This window comes from Pezoporus occidentalis, unplaced genomic scaffold, assembly GCF_034315485.1.
Source record: "Pezoporus occidentalis ecotype Australia unplaced genomic scaffold, CSIRO_AGI_Poc_V1 ctg19, whole genome shotgun sequence".
In the NCBI taxonomy this organism is placed as follows: domain Eukaryota; kingdom Metazoa; phylum Chordata; class Aves; order Psittaciformes; family Psittacidae; genus Pezoporus; species Pezoporus occidentalis.
In genome coordinates this window covers 7,767,561-7,781,475 of record NW_026913748.1, presented here as the reverse complement: position 1 = coordinate 7,781,475, position 13,915 = coordinate 7,767,561, and the positions used below count along the sequence as shown (strand labels likewise).

Here is a 13,915-nt window from a genome sequence, read left to right as displayed (position 1 = left end):
ACATCTTGGCTGGAGACAAACAGGAAAGATCACCCATACATGAGGTAGAGGGGAACTAATAACTGCCTTACTGAAAACTACTTCTAGTGATCCTGGGAATGGGAAACATGATCTCTACTATCCAAGATTTCAGCAAAACTTGGAGAAAGTCACTGGGGATAAGAAGATGGGGGAACAGAGAAAGTTAAAAAGGAAAACAAGTAAAATACTTGTGTATGTCTTGCCTTCTTCCATCACCTTCATTACTTTCATTGCAACTGACAGTGCAATCTGGAACCAGTTAGCAGACCTCTAAATATGCATAATAGTATGAGATGGTGCACGCAATGAGGTCTTGGAGGGTCAGTGTTAAAAGCTCTTGTAATTTGGATGAGGAACAGAAGCAAAACTGAATGAGTGAAATACAGGGGATTGTGCACCCTTTATTACTGCAATCTGTGGGCGGAGAACAGCGACATTGGAAAATTCCTTGGGTATTCTCAGCAAAGTAGGTCTTAGAAAAAGGAGAATTAAACGCCAGAGAACATCGTTCAGTGCTTCAAGGAATTGCCTTAAATGACAGAACTAGGTGGATTTGAGCTCACTCGAGCACTTTTTTTTGACCATCTAACTTACTGTGCTTAGAAAGCTATCATTAATTAACATTAGTATGTTCTGAGATGATCTAAGGAGTCAGCGAGGGATTTTTCTATGGATTCATATAAAGATACAATCTCTATTAGAGTTCAGGGAAAGTGAAAAGAAGCTTTTGCTAGGCAAAAGGAATGATTTATCCTGGCTAGCAAGCCAATGGAAAATATAACCAGCTTGGGGTAGTTCTAACACTTTTTATTATTTTTTCTTTTGAGCGTTTTAACTAGGTTTGTGAAAAAACATTGACATTATAAGGAAAATGAAATAGAAGTATATTGTAGCACAAATGTTGATGCCAGAATAATGTAGTGGCTGGGTTTTTTTTTGTCTTTGAGAGTTACGTGATAGAAAAATGACAAGAAAAATAAAATACTGGTCAAAAAAATCTGGTTGTAGGCTTTCTAAAGAGCTCTTTATACTGAAATTTACATCACACACTTATTTTACCCATGAACCAACACAGGACAAGGCCTGTAGTACTTTGTATTCCTACTATTAGCTACTATTGTTATTGTAACAACAGTTCATGGTCAAATAAGAAAACAGGACTCTTCTCTAAAAGCCTTAAAACCTACCAACATTTTGGGTATGTAAAAGCCTGCAGTAATTTTAAACACTATTCCCTCCTCAGTAAAATGTGAGATGCTGTGCCCCACCATTTTAGAGACAGCTCTAAATATTTTCACTCAGAAGGACTCCAGACAGGTTTGTGCATCAAGTCTTATAGCTATAGGGCTATCTAACTTTCTTTTTGCTGCTTTTACAATTAGCTTTTATGAATTTGTTCTGTATTCTTTATCTTCAATTTCTTGTATTTTAATCAACTAGAATGTGCATGGTTAAATTTATCCAGTAAGGCAAAATTACTTTTAGGCTACTCTTAAATCTCCCCTGCAGTAAAATACATTCTGATTATTTTATGCACCTTGAATAATGTTGGAAGCCAAGTATAACAAGTAGTTCTGTGGAAATCACAGTCTTGAGGTATTTCCTCAAAACTAGGGAGTATGGACAGTCTTTCAAAGTGGGAGCTACATGCTTTCTTCTTTCTGGTGCTAATATTGCTAGTCATCAGTTACAGCTCAAATAGGTAAGATGAGGAAGGAGTAATTTGCATTTACTATCCCCTTTTCTGCATAAATATACACTTTTTTCCTGTTTTCCCATATTTCATATAGATTTCCTTACAGAAAAAAATTGTGCAGTTACCAAAATCACCTATTTGAATGAGCAAATCACATTGTGAACTCTGGAAACGCACTCAGAATACCAACATTTTTAAGCCAAAAGAGAAAAAAAGAAGAGGCCCCATCTTCATGACAAAAATATACATAAATAAAACCAAAATAACCCTGTTCAAACATGGTTGTGGTCAGATAGACTTACCATACTTCTTTCTCACAACAGAAGGTAAAAAACATGCACTAGAATTGTTGATTAAGCACGGGAAGTGATCAAATTCAAACTGATCTAAGCCTAATTTGGGAACAGTTCAGGGCAGCTCTCCTGATGTTCACCAAAGGCAAAATAAAGCACTAGCATTTTCCACTGCTATAGCTCACAACCATGCTTCAACGTGGCTTCCCACATACAGAAGCTGGGGCCACCGTGGTGCGTTACCTGGATTATTATTCTTGCGATAAAAACACCACCAGATACTAGAAAAAGGAAATTAAATCCACCCCTCCCCCCATCAGTTTTATCATTATTTTTTCCAAAAAGAAACCAAGTCATATATACAGACATATACACGCACACAAGGGATAGCTCAGGACTACACACAACTTCTAGGATGGCAGCAGTAAGGGTATGATGACACAAGATGTCAAAAGAAGCCACTGTGCTTCTCCAGCCCTTTGCTACATAATTTGGAGGCCTCTGCTACCCAGACGGCACTTGAGAAAGAAAGAGAGAGAAGGAGAGATGGAGGGAGATGTTTTCTGCCTCTTCCGGAAGGCTTGAGTAAATGAACTCGCAAGTTCTAGGAATTGCAAAGATTTGTGTCCAGTGGCAGCTGATGGCCAAAATCTGAGCAGCAAAGGGCATGGAAGCGGAGAGAACCAGACAGGCAGAGACACAGAGACAGACACAGCGACAGAGATGAATGCCAGTCCCAACTGAGGTGCAGGCTAGATGTATGTCGTCCTTCCACTGATCCTTGCTCCCATTGTGGGGGGGGTGTGTGTATAGGACTGTCTCAGGGGCTGAGCGCTCCAGTCCTTGTGCAGGTGAAGTGCCCTAGGGCAGTTCTGCCTAAAGGACTGCAGGATTTAAGCCACTGGTTCTCTGCCTTCAGACACATTGATTGAGGGTGAAAAATGAACTTGTGAGGTTTAGTGTGGCTGGAGACCAGGGAGAGGAAAGCAAGGGAGAAAAGGAAGATAGGCAGGAGGTGGGTTAATAGGGGGAAGTGCAGGAGAAGGTGAGAGGGAGACTTGAGTATAGGCTGTCAGATATTCCAAAGGATGGGAGCAGGAGCCCATGACAAATCATATGAAGCCTCTTGACACCAAAAGCAAGATGACTGTAAGGAAAGGCCTCATGCGCCTGGTTTAAGCCTGAGCTGCTTTACTTCAGAAACAAAAGGAAGACTAAATGAGAACCCACTGTACAGGTCTCCAAGTATTCTTGGGAGCTGAATGTTTTGGTATCTCTCTGACCTTACTGCGTCAGTACTCGGGAATCAACCAAGATGCAAACCCCTGCTGACTTTGTACCAGAATTTAGAAACCTTTCAGAAGGTCAAGATACAAAGTACTCAGCTCTCCTGAATGTCTGATTAACAAACACCAAACCACTACGCAGAAGTCCTGTGCACAACAGACCCGACCAACATTTCCTAGGGGCAGTAATGCAGTAAGATGGGCTTTGGGCTTCTCTAACCTTCTTCATAGTGGTGCTACTTCCTGAAGCACCTGGGTCCTGTGTCTCCCAGATGCCACCATGGATCAGACCAGGCACAACACTGTATTTTCTCTTTTCTTCTCCTACTGTCATCTCTCCCATTAAAAACCACACCGTTTCCATTAATCCTTAAGCCAGTCGCAATGCTCACTCTTGGGAAAACCTGTACTGCTGCAACAGGAGGGCAACTTACACAGGGAAATACTCCATTATTTCACAAAAGCCTGCAAGTCACTAATTCCCTGTCTCTGACAGTTCTCACCTCTTATCCATGCACACTCCCCCAGCTTGTCACATCTGCTGTATCACAATGCATACCTGTCATGGGTACCTCGTCCTCCTCTGTATCTCCTGCAATGTTCACAGACACACTCAGACACACACTCAAGTACGGTCACTGAGCAGAACAGGCGAGATAGATACCAGTCCAGATGGTTTTGCTCAGCCATCCTCATCACTCCCAAACATAGCTGATGAACGAAGAGGTACTCACGCATGCAGACACACTCAGAGGCACTGGCAGAAGCCCTTGCTGATAGGCTCACAAGTAGGCATAAACCCTCCCTCCCCAACATCCTTTCAAGACAGACAAAATCAAACCCATGACATCCCCACTGTCACTGGTACCTTTGCCTCTGGAGACACATATGCTGCTGCTTGACCGTGCCTCTGTAACTCACACATCTGCACGCCAAGAAATGCCCACTGCAGTTGGATGGGCCAACCTCTCAGCTAGCCCCAGGGACTCATCCAGCGCAGTGGGCATTGCTGTAAGTATCGCTTTGGTGGCAAATGAAGACCCAGCCACAGCGCATCTTTGGTCTGACACCGGCAGGGAAAAGGGTGGAGAAAAAAGGACCCTATGGACCAGACAGGTGTCAGCTTTTCTCTCCAACTTCTCTTCCAAGAAGAAGGAAGTTACGCTAGCATCTTTCCCAGTGACACCATAGCACAGAGCACAAATATAACTTAATTTCCCCCTTTGATAAAACACAAGAAATAGAAATGAGCAACTTTCTTTGCCTGGAGGAGGGGATAGCAGGCACCCACCTCCAGGCTGTGCTCTCTGTAAAGGAAGGAAATGCAAGCCTGTGATTGGAGCTACTTCTGGGATGATCTATTCCAAATTTGCTGGGCTTTATTCAACTCCTGTAACATTTTATTTCCTATTATTATAATAGATAGTAGCAAACTTTACCATCTTAATGGTTTCTTCTGAGGCACTTAAAAGTGTTTTGTAAACACTGATGACAGTGCTTTCTTAACATAGGGAATAACAACAATCTCCGATTTACTGATGGGGAGAAGGAGGTATCTAGTCAAAGTCCAAGGAATACAACCCATAGGCCCCACCTCTTAGTCACCATATATTACATCACTTTCATCTTATTCCTCAACAGTAATTCTTGGTATTAGCACTTAAATAGAGTTGACACATGGCATACGTTCAAGGCCAGGTTGGACAGAGCCTTGGGTGACACAGCTTAGTGTGAGGTGTCCCTGCACATGGCAGGGGGGGTGGAACTTGATGATCTTCCCAACCCTAAGTATTCTATGATTCTATACGTGATCTCTGCCTCCCTCTTTTTTTAATAGCAGATTAAATCCCTATAATTACAAAGTGGCTTAAGAGGGGCCCAACATAGAATCATTGACTATTTCCAGAAATTTTGAGAGAATCTTCATTTTTTCTCAGAAGTTTTTTGGAGTTATTTTCTCACTTACTGAGAAGCAAAACTCTGAAAATGCAGCTTAAATGTAAGGCAATTTTGAAGTGAATTTAGCAGAAACTGTGCCTCTCTCTGAAGCTTCCAAACCCACCAGATTTTAACCTGCCTCATGCCCTTTACACTCAGTTGTGTGAGCTGCTTTTCCATGTGCCTGTGGAGCTGCTGGGGCTCACCTGGGAGATGTTCCCAAGTTGCAGCAAGCAAGTGGGCCTAATGCAATGCAATTTGACTTACCACTTGATGTACCTCCACACCATGGAGATGTTTTAAATGGTGGTTTCCTAAAGGACTCAGAAATGCTGAAGGTGACCTGGGAGCCTACCTCACGAGTACATGCCTTCTCACTGTTTTTGAATGCACAGGCATGCTAACAAAAATATGCGGAGCTTGCCATGCAAATATACACTCACACACAGGCATGCAGATGAACATGCCTGCATACAGGAAAGTCTCAGATAGAAACACCCATCCATAAGCAGACAAATTGCATAGTTAGGTAGCCACATGGGCTCAGAAAACTTATTCATAGGCTCAGTTACATACACAACAACCCATATGTCTCCAGCAACAACAGTTCAATAACACAAATGTGTATGAAATATGTATGCTTGCATACACACTCTTTTTCTCTCATACACAGATTCATGTCTGTACACTCTCCCATGGATTCGAAGCCCATACGCAGGCATCCAAACACGTTCAGGAATATATACTACACCTAGTGGAGTGCACACACAAAGACCCACCCATGCACACTCACGTATATCATAACAAAGGTTTTGGCCTGTGAAATTACTTTTCAGAAAACAAAACTAATTGTCAAAAGGAAAAAAAAACAACCCAGAGCACAGGGAGCTGCACAGATGCAATCACATACCTACACACACACTGTGGAACCTGCCAGTCAGGGTTCCCACCACAACTACAGCTATTGCAGCTCAGCACCTGCTGGATATGCTTCCCTGAATGCAAACATCTGGTGAACCTCAGAGATTTCAGGTTTATCCATCCATGGCCACATATCAAACTAACCCGTGCCAGGTGTCAACATCTTCCCTAACTGACCACAATGAAAACTATCCGTAAGCTCCAAGAGCAGCATGTTCCAAGATCCTACCACAAACGTCCTTCAGCTTCTAGGGAGCTGGGTAGAAACATCTTACCTGCACCTGACCAGCCTAAACATCTCCAATTAGTGGAGTTTATTGGAATTTTAGTGTTTATTTTTCCTTTTTCAGATTCCAGGTCTCTTGGAAAAAGACAAGACATTGTACAGAAACACAAGGCAGGGTTTGCTCAAACCCACAAACAGCAAGAAAGCAACAAGCTCCTGAGGAGAAGGGGGGAAGTATATCTGATAAACTGCCTCACACTGCTTGGGAAGATGACAACTGTCCGTCCAAGATGGGCTGCTACTTCCAAAGCCCATTTTCTACAGATGTAACATACCAAGTGCTGCTAGCAGGAAGGGAATCCGACAGGACAAACCAACATACAAAACATTCTCTTATTCAATACAGGTTATAAGTGCAAAGGGATTTCAGAACATTTCAGAATAAATTTCATCCATAGCTGCTGCTCATTTATCAGTGCATCAAAAGACTGTGCAAGTTTTTAGTAACAAACATTTGAAACTAGTAGCAAAGGACTTGCCTAGATAAAAAGAGAAGATTTAAACATGCCGGGTAACAAAAAGATGTGTGCAGAGGTCTGTAAAAACTGTATAGAAGGAAAGGATTCTTTAGAGGAAACAGAGGGACCATTGTGCAATACTCTTCATAACCCTTACTATAAGGGTCAGGGCCACTCCTGCTGCCTCCTCAACTAAGACAGGTGATGGTTGCTTGGACAGAGGCACACCCTCATTTTTCATAGACTTCTATAACCAAAAACGGGATTCTGGTCCTTGGCTGACATGAACTCTAATTTAGCCAGGGAATGGAAAAGAGAGGGAGCCTTGTCAATGGTAGTTAAGCACCCCAGTATGGATAGCCCTGGAGACTGAAGATCAGAACATAGCACAATTAGCAGCAGTGTGACCTGCTTGACAACATGCTGAGAATGAATGTTATTTATCCCGCTTAAATTTAGTGTCTGAGAACTGGGTGTCTAGACAAACCTAACAAACCTAGACACTCATTAGTCACTGGATGGGCAGATCCAAAGAGCAATTAATTTTTTCCTGTCATAGACACATGCAGGGAGGCACCAGCTGGCTTGGGGAGGTGTGCGTTTCACTCCACTAACAGTGAGAAGAGGCCTGGGTGACTATTCGTCTTCCTCTCAGATGACTGAAGTTTAATGAGATGTATATCAAGCGTTTTAACCCTTGATGTAAAAAGTTCTTTAATTTATAGGACATTACTGTAAATTTCTTCAAAAGGATCCACTAGATTTCCCCCCCAGTACAGGGCTTCTGACTATGATAGACCTCCATTTATTTATGGAAACACAAGAATTTCCTGCCTTTCTCCTTGGAAGACTTCTGTACAGATCCAAATACATCAGTCAGGAAAGTCTTGTTGATGCTTAGCATAATTCATCTCCAGAGGACATACTTACATCCTCTGTTACAATGTACAGTTCTTCCTTTGTGGATGAGAATTGAACTTTTCCACAATCTGAAGGCTATTGCCAGGATCCCCATTTAGGTTTGTTGTGAGAAGTCTGACATAAAAAAGACTTTAATTTTATTCCTCAAAATGAACAACTTCAGCTTCCTGATCATTGTGACTTCCGCCTACAGTCAGTCCATTCCTAATATCTCTTTAGTAAAAGGGTAACCAAAATGGTTTACAACATTCTGGGAGATTTTTTTTTGGTGTATGCCCAGAAAGTAGCACATTTAACAGATGCAAAATAAAAGTTAATGTCTCTTCAAAGACAAGGAAAATAGACTAGTTGAACAGAAAATAGACTAACTAAAAGATTTCATTTATTCTAAATCAAAATATTCCAACTTGGATAAATGTCCCTGTTTCAGAAAAAAAACAAAGGAAGAAAAAGAAAGTGTTGACCAGGAATTAAACTAGAACCTAGATATTTTGTTTGGAAAGTTCCAAGTAAGGCATTTTTACTTTTTCCAAAGTGTTGCCTACATTTTCCCCTAAACACAGTCAGTATTGAGTGAAAACTCTGCTGTCACTTTTCTGCTTGTGATGGATTGCCTCTACAGTACACAATTCCAAGCTGGAATGTTTACTCAACAGCTACATGATTTTGAAAATACATGATTGATTTGCCTTCATTAACATATTTACAGCAATTTTCTTTCAATTTTTTTTTTTCCTGGCCTTTCTAAGCTTGATTTTGCAGTGCAATTTTTGTCCGTGCTCGTAAACCTAGTGGTCCTTTGTTGTCTTTCTTGTGGGAATCTGTGCATTTCCTGCCTGCCCTTTATCTATCCTGTAATGCTACAGCCATCCACCTCCAAAAACACAGAGGAAGAAGTTTGCCTGAAGTGTTTTATTCCTTGAACACCAGCTGCTCATTTCAGTCTCCGTGGCTCATTCAATCCTTCACCTGTCTGCTGAGATGGGCACCAACCAGTGTTAATTGTGCTGGTGGAATTTGTGAGATGAAGCAAACTGGGTTTGTAAACCCAAAACCTGGATTGAAACCCTGGCACTTTGTTTTTCTTTGGGCTTCCTGCTTTGTTTTTATTTTATCTTTTCTTTCAAATTAGAAACTGAACATTAGGAGCAGGTTCCTCTGAACAGAGATCATGGAATCACAGATGGTTGGGTCTTTATTTCTTTTGGAGGCAGCCTGTTTGAGGAGGCACAAGGAGGATTCCTGGTTTGGTTCCCGCAGTTCCACCTCGAAAGAACTGACCTTTAGCTCTCTGTGGGGTGGAGAGTATTGAACTGCCATGGGAAGAAAAGCATAACACTGGGTAGACCAAAGTGCTGGCCTGGGACTATTCTAGTAGCTTCCCATGGCACAAATAGCTTTTTCACTTACACTCCACGTTTCCCATCACTTTTCCTGCTATACAGTTTAATTCATGCCAGGCGGATTATGAAGGGAAGAAAATGATGCAACAGTCAAAAAGTCCTTTAAGTCGTTCCAAAAATTAAAACATAATAAAAGAAAAAAAAAAACAACAAAAAAAAACAACAAAAAAGAGAGCTTCAAAACTAAAAAAAAAAGCTTTGAAAATAAAATCAAAAGAAAGGAGGAAAGGGGAAGGGGAAAAAAAAAAGAACCCGGGAAAGATGAGTGAATGTTAGAGCAGGCACGATCATGGACAGACGCCAGCTACTTACGTTCACCTCGGTGATTGCTATATCAACAATGCTACCCACAACAATCAAGGCGTCAAATGTATTCCATGCATCACAGAAATAGTGCTGCATGTGGCAGAGAAGCCAAGGAGAGAAAGAGAAAGAGAGAGAGAAAGGAAGAAAAAGAAAGAATGAGAGAGAGAGAGGGAGAAAGAAGGGAAAGAGAGAGGGAAAGGGAGAAAAGATGGGAAAAAAGTAAAAAGTAAAATAAATCAAAAAACAAAACAAAAGCATGAAAGAGGGAGAGAAGAGGAAAAAAAAATAAGAAAAGAAAGAGGTTACGTGGGCATATTAAATAGTCTCTTACCACTCTACAGTATTGGTTGCTCAAACCTCTGTAACGTTTCACATGGTGGAGGGTATCAACAAAAGCCTGGTTAGTCAGAAAGTTACACTCAAGCATGTCTACCTTTTGGAGGGAAAAAAAGCACACACACCCCAAACTCTGTGCGCTTTCACCAGTCACAGCTGTGGGGCGAGCTATGACAAGTGAAAAAGAAGGAGGCATTTCCCCCCCTCCTTTTTTTTTCCCTGGGAGAAGGAGAAGGACGACGGCAAGTTCAATAAAAGCATGACTAGAGGAAAAAAATAACAGAAAAAAAACAAACAAAGAAAGAGAAAAAAAGAGAGAAAGAGAGAAGGAACAGCAGAGGAGGAGGAGGTGGTGGTATCCTGGGGAGGGTAGAGTAATACTCACATTAGTTTCACTGAGAATGACGTCTATAATGCTGCCAATTACGATGAGGAAGTCAAAAACATTCCAAGGATCACTAAAGTAACCCTACATAAGGAAGGGGCAGGCAGGATGGGGATTAAAAAGGAATGTTAGACAGACAAAAACAGTTCAAAATTACCATTAGAATTACTCCCCTGATACGTGAAGGGGCTTTCCTCTTAAGTCTACTTGTTGCCTCTTAAGCTGCAGCCCAGTCCTGGGATCCCTGACGTGTGTGAGCAGCCCCTATCCAGTTAACATGATTCCAGAGCAGCTATCCCTTCTCTCCGACTTTGGGAGAGGGGGCAAAAGGAAGCCACACAGATCACTTTGAGCATATCTGCTCATAGGAGTAGGGCTTGAAGGACCAGCTCCTCCAGACACTTTGATTCCTCACAACACAGCACCCTTCCTCATCTGGCTTAGATTTGGCTGTGGGAACAGTATAGGAATGGAGTCATATGGTTCTCTCAAAAAATGGGTCCCCTTCTGCCAGTGTGAGTATTAATCCACCAGTCCATGCTCCAGATACAATGCTGTGTGCTGGCTTTAGGAGTGAATGGCTGGCTGCCCCGCTGCAGTGCATTCTACCCCGTCATGTTGGAGCAGAGGGCACAGAAGGGCTGAGGCTGTGCTACCTAAACCTCACTGCTTGTCACCTTTCTCTTCACCCAGCCATATTGAGTATTATGACAGCCATTACCTTAACATTTCTATTACTAATGCTTAAACTACAGGGCAGCACTGCCATTTCTGGTACTCTGAAAGCACATCTCACCACAAAATGAAGGTGTGAATGTAGCTCATCCTGATGTACCCCACCAGGAAGGGGTAAGAACAAGAGCAAAATTGGCTTTAGCATGTGCTAACTCGTGCTAAAGAGAGTGCCACAGAACCACTGCAACATTGGCTGTCTAGACAAACTATGGCAGATCCGCTAGCAAGTGTTAAACTCATACTTTTGCTTTGCTGTGCAGAATCATTTTGGGGCTATTTCAAATATCTCACTGTCCTAAGCAGAGCTCAGGAGAAGATAATCAGCACTGCTTAGTGTCCCCATCCTGCATGATTTTTGGCTGGGAAGGCTATAAGGATACAGGACCTGTTTGGAAAACGTTCTGTTCAGCCCAGGACATGAGCTTCTGCATATAAACTTCCTGTACAACACAGTATCATGAGCGAAGAAAATGTTAGCCCACTGAACGCCTGTGCCAACCTCTTCCCCTTGTTCTGCAGTCTTAAAAGGAGGCGAACATACAAAATGCTCCATACTCCTTTTATGTGTTTGGTTTTGTGAGCATGGGCTAAGCTGACCTCCCTGTTTCCCAGCTGCAGCATGTCTCCAGTGAGATTGAACCCAAGTTGCACTGCGACTGCTATTCTTAGCCAGAGAGTCAGGTCATGGGTAAAGTGTGAGTCTGTGTTCCCAGGCAGTGCTGCAGAAAGCAAAAAGAAAAAAAAAGAAAAAGAAAAAAAAAGAAAGGAAAAAAAAAAAACCCACCCCAAAATCCCAGCACTGGTACTGCACAAGCCAGGCTTGGGACCTGAAATTACTGTGGGTTCAACCATCAGATGGAGCAGGCACTGGTAAAAAGTGTGTTTCTGAACTGAAACACTGCCTCCAGGATGCTTGGAGACTCACATTTATAAGCTGCATTATGCTTGTGACAGGGGAAAAAAAAGAAAATCTGTGAAGCAGAAAAAGCCACTGCTCAGCTGGTTCTACCCCAGTGAAGGGAACTGGTGGAGTGGACTTTGAAATCTTCTCCAAACCAGCAAAAAAAACCCCTTTACTCTGCAGCCTGAAATAGGCAACTCTTAGCAGATCTACACTGGGAGAAGTAGTTATCCCATGGCTACACATTACTATGCAATTAGCTACAACAGGAAAGAAGGAAACAGGAGCAAAAGCAAATTCAGAGAATATTATTATTCAGCGTCCAGCCTAGAAAATACACAACAAATATTAGAATGAATTCAGCAGTGGTGTCCAGCATCGTTAGCAACCAGATGGACCTGGAATAAAACTGTAATTAGACTTCACCAAGAGGAAGGGGAGGGAGAGAACAGCAGATTAAATTGTAGAGGCAAACACATTTTGAATAAATAAAGGACAGACACAGATCATACAGAGTTGCAAAAAGTGCCTTTGCAGCCTGATGCGACCTTGGCAGACAACACGCTTGCAGGATCAAAGAGAACAGAATAGAAGACAACAGACCCAATCCTCCTGCCCCTGTTCATATGCACAGTGCTGGTGAAGGCAGTGGCACTGCTCACATGCCAAATGAATGCATCCATCCGATAGCATGGCTATCTTCCACTTTCTTCTCAAATTGCATAGTTTAGGAATTACTAAGGATTTCAGCAGGAACCCAAACAACTCCATAAAAACAGAGTTTGCTTTTGGGCAGCTGCAAGGGTGAAGATCCAAAACATGTTGCTCAGGTTTTGCCTATGAAAATGATGACTATCTAGTTTTAAATATGTGGTGATGGATAGGTGATTATTTTTACTATGATTGGCATCATACGTCAAAGAATGTTTTTGATGCAAACAAATTCACAGTTTCTTTTCACTGAGCAACTTCTTTACAAAGACCCCTAAAGCCACTGCTTCTGGTGGAATAGCATTTGCTTTTGGTACAAAATGCAGGTGACAAGTAGCATCAAGTCCTGTCCTCAGATGACCACTGAAGCCAGTGAAGTAAATTTTGCTCCCATTTGAGGTAATGCAGCTTCAACTGGAAGCAATGACACTGCACTGACAACACTGGCACATCTTAAGAGAGATTCAGGCCCAGAAAGAAAAGGTCCCTTTTTTATTGCCATTACCAATAGCTGCTTTGGACCTTTGTGACACCACAGCACATTTGAAGTCACTCTGCTAACTTTGGTGGTGCAGCTCTTTCTCATGGGGTGCTCTCCTGAGTCTCATCAGCCAGCTCCTTGCTTGAAAGTCATGAGCTGGTCTGCTCTGGGATCACAGAAAGAGCATTACCATGGTCTGTTACTGTGTAGCTTTAAGGTGGACTTAAGAGAGTTCTTCTCTTCCTCCTGTTCCTCTTAGATGAGTGACAGAGAGGAACCATGGATACGAATGCAGTTTTACTCAACCCCACATCCAATATGGCAGTGTTGAATTAAGAAAACACACGAAATTTAAAACTTTCCTTTCCTCCTCACCTGTTCCTTCTGTGTTTCAAACAGAAGGGTGAAAAATAGGAAGATATTATTCACAGGAAGAGAGCTCAAAGAAAACAGAGAAGATAGACACTTCATTTGCATGAAAGGTAATGGAATCTTTCCTTGAAAAGCCACCCTCCTTGGAGATATTTATACCAGCAAATGGCTATGTGGCCACTTAGCTTGGGATCAGACCTCAGAACCTTGTCAGGAGTTACGAGTACATATCGAAAGTGAACTAAACCCCTTTGGGACTTGCCTCTTGCAACCTCCAAGTATCTCTTCGAGCCACATTCTTCACTGGAGTGTACCAGGGTGGCTAATGAAAGACAAGCTGAATGAAGGAAGAGCTTTCACTCTAATAAAGAGGTTGTATTTCCAAACTGTTTTTCCCACCAGAAAGCTCTGTTTATTTTTCCCAAGGGGGTGGAGGTCTGACTGGAAATGAATTGATGGCACTGT

The 13,915-nt window shown here is 42.2% G+C and overlaps 1 protein-coding gene across 5 annotated transcripts in view; it reads right to left on the bottom strand.

Annotated features, from left to right (window-relative positions):
- The window catches only part of CACNA1C (calcium voltage-gated channel subunit alpha1 C), a 485,857-nt gene that overhangs the window by 42,633 nt on the left and 429,309 nt on the right, over positions 1-13,915 (bottom strand). For 4 of the 5 annotated variants that reach the window (XM_062616654.1, XM_062616655.1, XM_062616653.1 and 1 more), the window contains one exon: positions 9,536-9,619. In XM_062616654.1, the coding sequence (XP_062472638.1) occupies positions 9,536-9,619 (84 nt within the window). Of the gene's footprint in view, positions 1-9,535; positions 9,620-10,250; positions 10,335-13,915 lie in introns of all 5 variants that reach the window. The other variant, XM_062616658.1, reaches the window with a different exon arrangement.